The sequence below is a fragment of the Plasmopara halstedii genome, assembly GCF_900000015.1.
Source record: "Plasmopara halstedii genome assembly, contig: Scaffold_1898, whole genome shotgun sequence".
Lineage (NCBI taxonomy): Eukaryota > Oomycota > Peronosporomycetes > Peronosporales > Peronosporaceae > Plasmopara > Plasmopara halstedii.
The window spans coordinates 278,964-285,010 of NW_020188806.1; the positions used below are offsets into that span (position 1 = coordinate 278,964).

General features: G+C 44.1%; 1 protein-coding gene across 1 annotated transcript; it reads left to right on the top strand.

The window, feature by feature from the left end:
- Positions 1-488: 488 nt before the first annotated feature.
- On the top strand, positions 489-787 carry PHALS_02387 (uncharacterized protein; the record flags this gene model as incomplete). The annotated part of the gene is made up of 3 exons (XM_024716880.1): positions 489-504; positions 568-668; positions 755-787. The coding sequence occupies 3 exons, from the start codon at positions 489-491 to the stop codon at positions 785-787; spliced, it is 150 nt and encodes a 49-aa protein (XP_024582434.1).
- Between the last annotated feature and the right edge of the window lie 5,260 nt (positions 788-6,047).

Consider the following 6,047-nt stretch of genomic DNA (forward strand, 5'->3'; position numbering starts at 1 on the left):
ATACCTTATAATTCTAGTAGATTTGCTAGTACCCAAGTATATGGTGATGATGGGACTCGGTCCGTGGTATTTCTGGGATCGTGTCTACTTCCCTAACACATTTCCTACAACCGTTTGACACTTAATATATTGTACGAAAATTAAAATTATACTTGACGTAATGGTGAATGTTCATAGATACGTAAATCGGGAGTCTGAAAATGATAGAACTCCAAAAGTAGAGTCCATGGTAAACGCGGGCAGGTAGCTGCACTCTATCAGGTATACGCTCGGTTGCATATTTTCAGGACTTGGAGACCAGCATTGCAAGCTTTTGTTTATCAGAAGTACATTGGATAAAAAAGTAACGGACAAAGGCGGTGATCACTCGTCTGGAAGCGATCCACGTCCAGGATCGACCCTACCGGGCGCCTGTGTAAAAAAGTTCCTAGTGCAAGTTGTTGATGAGGCGTCCAGCCCTTAAAGGAATGGATAACATCCTGATATTGATGTGGGAAGTTGAGGGTTTGCCTTCGGCCTTAATCCGCTGAAATCCGCAACGCGTCGCACAGGTGATTGCCACGCTAGGAGGTCGTGGGCCTTATATGCAATACCTCGGTAAAATTGCAATCACAAGATGGAATGATCTCAAGCAACAGATGCTCGCATCGTCTCACCAGGCGTATCGGGTGCGTTTGTGTTCTACTCTATCTATTAAGGGAAGCAAGAAACGGCAGACTATATTCAAAAATTAAAACTCGAGCTGTCGCAATAGCCCCTGGCTCTCTTCGGAGGCAGTAACGGCTAACGCATTCATTGAGGGTCCTCGATCACCTATGTCTTCCACCTATACTCTATTCCTCTCAAAGAAGTGCAGTGCAAAGCACAACTTCCGTGTGCGGGAGCAGAATACAGTGCAACGAGCGCAAGCTACTCGAGCGCGCCAGCGGCGATAGGCCCCAGTAAAACTGGGAAATTATATTGGGTTTTACGGGTTTACCGCGAACAGGGAAGTGTGTCACGGAATCGACTTTGTATCTTGCGCCTAAATATCGCGTCACACGGCAATTTCCTTACCAAAAAAATGATGTGAGCTACCTCCCGTGCGAAGCACGAAGCGCGTTGTGTACACCTCCACACTTGTCGGTCATGTTCTGTTTCAGAAAGGCTAATGGCAACTGACAAATTATGTATACCTAGAACTAGCTATATAGCAGCCACGATTCTGGTGTAAATCACAACTCATAGAAGGATGTACTTAAGAACTCCATTCTCGGCTGCACTTAGAGTTGTACTCTCGACCTAGCTAATATTATTACCAGCTGCTGGTGATAAACAGCGACATTCCTCTCATTGTGCGAGCGCGATTCTCTGTGAGTGGCTGGGTATTATCACACACCTGCAACGCTGAATCACTGGGTGATACTTGCTAAGCACAAACTTATCTGGGCAGTGCTTGAGTGTATGTGTTCCAAATATTCAGTCATATATATAGACAAGTTTGTCGTTGACACCGACAACATCCTGTTGGGATTATAATATTAGGAAGCAAAGTATGCGCGCCGATCCCGCGAAAAGAGCTTGTTGTAGATAGGTGAGTGGCTCCGTCACAAAATAAGTTAGGAAATTGGTTTACCCTGGCCAGCTACTCGTACAAGAACAGTTCATGCTATGCCGGCATGGCATGACCCATCATCAATCTTCTTTAACACGTTGATAGTTGGTGCTAATGTGTGGCAGAATAGGCTGCTTTGGATACTGTGAGAGAAGGCCTAATGCGCCCCGACTGTGGCTTTTCTGAATCCAGATCGGCCATTCTATTTCGTCTGTGTAGCCTCGGACTTTGCAACAGCCCACACTTTCCTTCAAGTATATGGCAATGAACATCGAAGCGAGATTGCGCTTGAATTTTGCCAGCTGGAAAAACTATCCTGCTCGCGACAAGGAGCTCCCTGCAATGAATCTGCCCCGTCGACGTCAGTCACGCCTGCTTGGCGTTTACCCGATTGCAATTTAAAGACCATGTGACGTTATCCACACAGCTCTTGCAGAGAATAGAAAGACCCTTTCTTGCTTGGTATACGTCTGAGGTGAGGTATGATCCGGGCAGGCTTCATGTGGTGGTAGATGTGCTTTTCAGTTGCTCCGATTATAATCAATTTTATGTCCAATGGCTACTAGTGGATAAGGTGATCGACACGGCGTACGAATCAGTGGAAACATGTGCTGTGCAGCGGAAAGCTTTGGGCAGTAAGAGGGTCCAAACATCAGATGTTCATTATGAATGATATGGCTTGAAAACATAGAATTCGCTTCTTAAGCAAGGGGTTGTACGTCTTTAATGCAATGACTTATTCCAAAGCATACTCTATTATAACACTGATCCACATGACATCCAGCATTCAAAGACGCCTCGCAATGAAGATCGTAGGTACATAATATCGTTTGAGACACTCTGGGTGACAACCTCGGGGGAAAGAAATCATACTGCCCGGTGAGGGCTTCGTATTGATGTATAAACGGATTAAAACATATGTGCACAAGCGTGAAACATATCAGCGAATAAATTCTCCGCCGTTTGCGACAAAAACTATAAGTTAGCTTGTCGAATTCGGCAAAGTACAGGTTATCGATCGAAATTATTAATAGACTCCTAAAGGACGCGCCGAGCAAAAAAAATCGGTACTGTTGTATTTGTGAGCAATCTGAGCAACATAGTCAGTCATTTTGCTCATGTTAGCTATACCGTTACGTTGAGAGTATACAGTCAAGCTGTCCTTCGAAAAACTTTCCGTCAACAAGGCTTACCGTTGGACATTGTGACGGCTTTAAATCGTTGCTCAAATCAGAATTTTTAAACTTTCTCCAAGGTGACTAACCCAGATCGAGAATGTCCACCGCTGACCGACTATATACATATGATCAGACAAAACACTTAAAATTACGTTTGTGGTGTCCACGTAGAACTTGCGCAGAGGACAGCGGACCGGAGCGATTCGCTCAACACATTAAGTCTGTCGTCGAATAACTCGGCGCATGCTTGTTCAGGAAATACACCATATTTTTACAAAGAAATTGCTGGACTCCGAGTTTCTTTGGTTCCACCACGAAGTGGCTTTGGACATGAAATAGGGGTTGTCGATACAATTCGACTCCCATAGACAAGCATAATCTATCTTAGTTAGTAACGCGTCGAGTGCGTGACGCTATGGCGGAGATCCTGAATGTTTAGAAAGCAACACACATCACACACATGTAGTGTTCGTGATCTATAAGGCTACGATGCGTTCTTTGTTACATTATGCTGTCCGCTGTCTAAGTGAAAGTGGTGAGCATATTTATGGCAGCCATTTGCCGTAGATTCATATAATGCAGCCTTCTTTCGCCCTTCAAGTCATACGCTATTCAACCACTGTACAATCCGAAGATGTTATTGGCAACGACATTCGTTGTAGCCAACGCACCCCTCTTTTCGAGCTTGGTGTAGCCAGATACTAATAACAAAGTGTCTATTGCCTGCTGTATTTTTCATTGCATCTATAGTTGCATAGCGTGCTATAGCTTGCAACCGATTCAGTACATGTATATAACCATTTGCAACTGTATTTTCCATTTGAGTTGATATCGGATGGTTTGATACGTTATCTCAAAACCTTTGGAATACCTCCAGGTGTATTTAATAGCTGTCAGCACAGAAGCGTATGTAACGCGTAATCATGTCCACGGGCAGGTTGCCTTTATTCAATGTTTTTTACTCGTTGGGTATCATGAACACCGCATGCGCTAGAAGGGGGCTTATATACTTCTGCAGCTGCTCGACGACTTGCAGATACCAATTCTGGCCAAGTGCCTGAAGCCGCACAGTGCGATCACGTTGATTGGACCCTTCTCAGGATCCAACACTGCGGTCAAAAATCGATGTACCGCAACAGCCGTAAGAACTCACGAAGGCTAGCTGCACGAATGTTGTCATCCGCCGACATTGCTCGACGATTAAGGGTGGTATACTTCAATATTCATCGGTAGTACACCAGGGCTGAAATCATAAATAGCTGAAGTGGAAGAAAGCACCCTCCTCCAATGCTTATGAGCGTTTCAGGCAGGATTGCGCTCGCGCCATCGTCACTGACGATTTAATGAACTACCGACCTTATCGAAAAAGCGTTACCCGGTATGATGCACTTTCTGCTAATAAGTGGGGGCTGACCTAGTTCAATTTATAAACCTGAACGATAGAAATAACAGCTGTCTCATGAATTGAAGTGTGTGGTTAGCAGTAAAACCATGAGGTGAAAAGCGCGTCGTCTGCATCGATGTTCGTACTCGCAAAGTCAACGAACTAAAGGCGCTCAAGTTGAGTGTCTGTTTTACTGAAGCTCGCTTGTTCAACTGCTAGTCAAGTGAGGCGCGCGTCTTCCTTCATGGCGCGGAATTTAGCGTGAGAAGAACTTTTTACCAGCAGTACATATACTTATATCTAAAGCACAGATTTGATGAAACACACGCGTTCCTTTGACCGCTTTTTAATTAAGACGCAGGCATAATTCTGATAGATGATGGAACAAGAATCAGCGAGTCCTTGCTCGACGAATTTGAGGTACTCGTTGAGAGCGTGAGCAAGATACCCGCCCGCGTAAGCCTGCAAGGTTTCCATTCGGTAAGCGGGCATCATCTGATCGGTAGCCCAGCATCAGCGGGTTGCGATTTCATAGTTTATTTCACTGTCGCGATATTTGACATGTTGCATCAATGCGTTATCAAGATTGACAAGCGCTTCCAGATAAATGATTCCCGCCTTCGGTCCTTCGACCGTTAGTGAACTGTATTCAACGGGACCCACAACAAACAAGAGCTGTTTTCTTCATCTATTTGTAACCAAATGTAACCTGGTTGCCATGCACTTTGCACAGAAGAAACCTTTAATTGCAAAGTCTGCCTTAACAAACACACAGGGGTATGGGTGCATGCACAGCAGCTACGAAAAGCGAAACAGATTATTTATTATTTAAGTTACACTGCACGTTCGATCTGCTCTTACATGAGGATGTAGCCAGGATTTATTCTATTTTCTTAGATACTAACTATTCAAGTTTTGCGTTTTCTCATAAGAAACCATTATTTTCTTAAACGTGCGACTTGTAGCATAAGTGTAAATTGGCCCCTTCTTCTTCGTAGTCATAAATACCAATTTCCGCGGTACTTCCGATTCATACCGTACTCCAGGTTGCCATAAATGATATATCTCCTTCCATAAACACCTTGAGGAACTGCCGCAATATAACGCGTCCAAGTGGTACCTATAACACTGGAACCTGGTGAGAGATCTTGGCGCAACTTCCATGGGACAGCTCCACGCTGTAATGGGTTTACACATACCCTGGTAACAGGGGTGTGTGACACCAGATGGGCATGGTGCTACCACACCCAAACAAGAATATGTACTGGGCTGGATATCCAGTATTTATACATGTATTTAGATTTTACCATGCATATTTAGGCAAATCTATGTATTTAAAATTAGACGGCTTTGCCGCAGATAAAGATAAATAAAGTCAGTTTTGAATTTAAACCGAAGCGTTAATTAGTCTTGGGTTAAGGCTATAATTACTCTTGGAGTAAGCGGATTGCGATCCGCTTAACTCGTACTTGTTCTGAGTATAGAACTAGAGGTCGGTGACCTAACTTACGCTTCCTCAAAGCGCAAAGCTACGGCAGCCCCGCTGTTCACGCCGTGGCCGGGCGCGAGCAGCTCATCAAACATGGCTAAGCGCGGAAAACTTATCAAAGATGGTTTTGAGCTAGAGTGGCTTTGTGCTTAATTTCAATGTTTGGGAGAATGGGTTAATAGCTGAGTCATGGTGGATAATCGTTAAGATAGATATTGGTGGTTGCAGCACCAAATATTTGATAGCGATGAGAAGCAGTCTATCTGAATACAAACGGGCTATTAAAAGAAAAGGCAAAGATCTTTCTCTGAAGACTATTGAATGATCTACGTATCTCTTAATTGGTTGAACAATTAGTTCCAGCGATCATTCGAACAGAGGACGTAATATATATATATATAT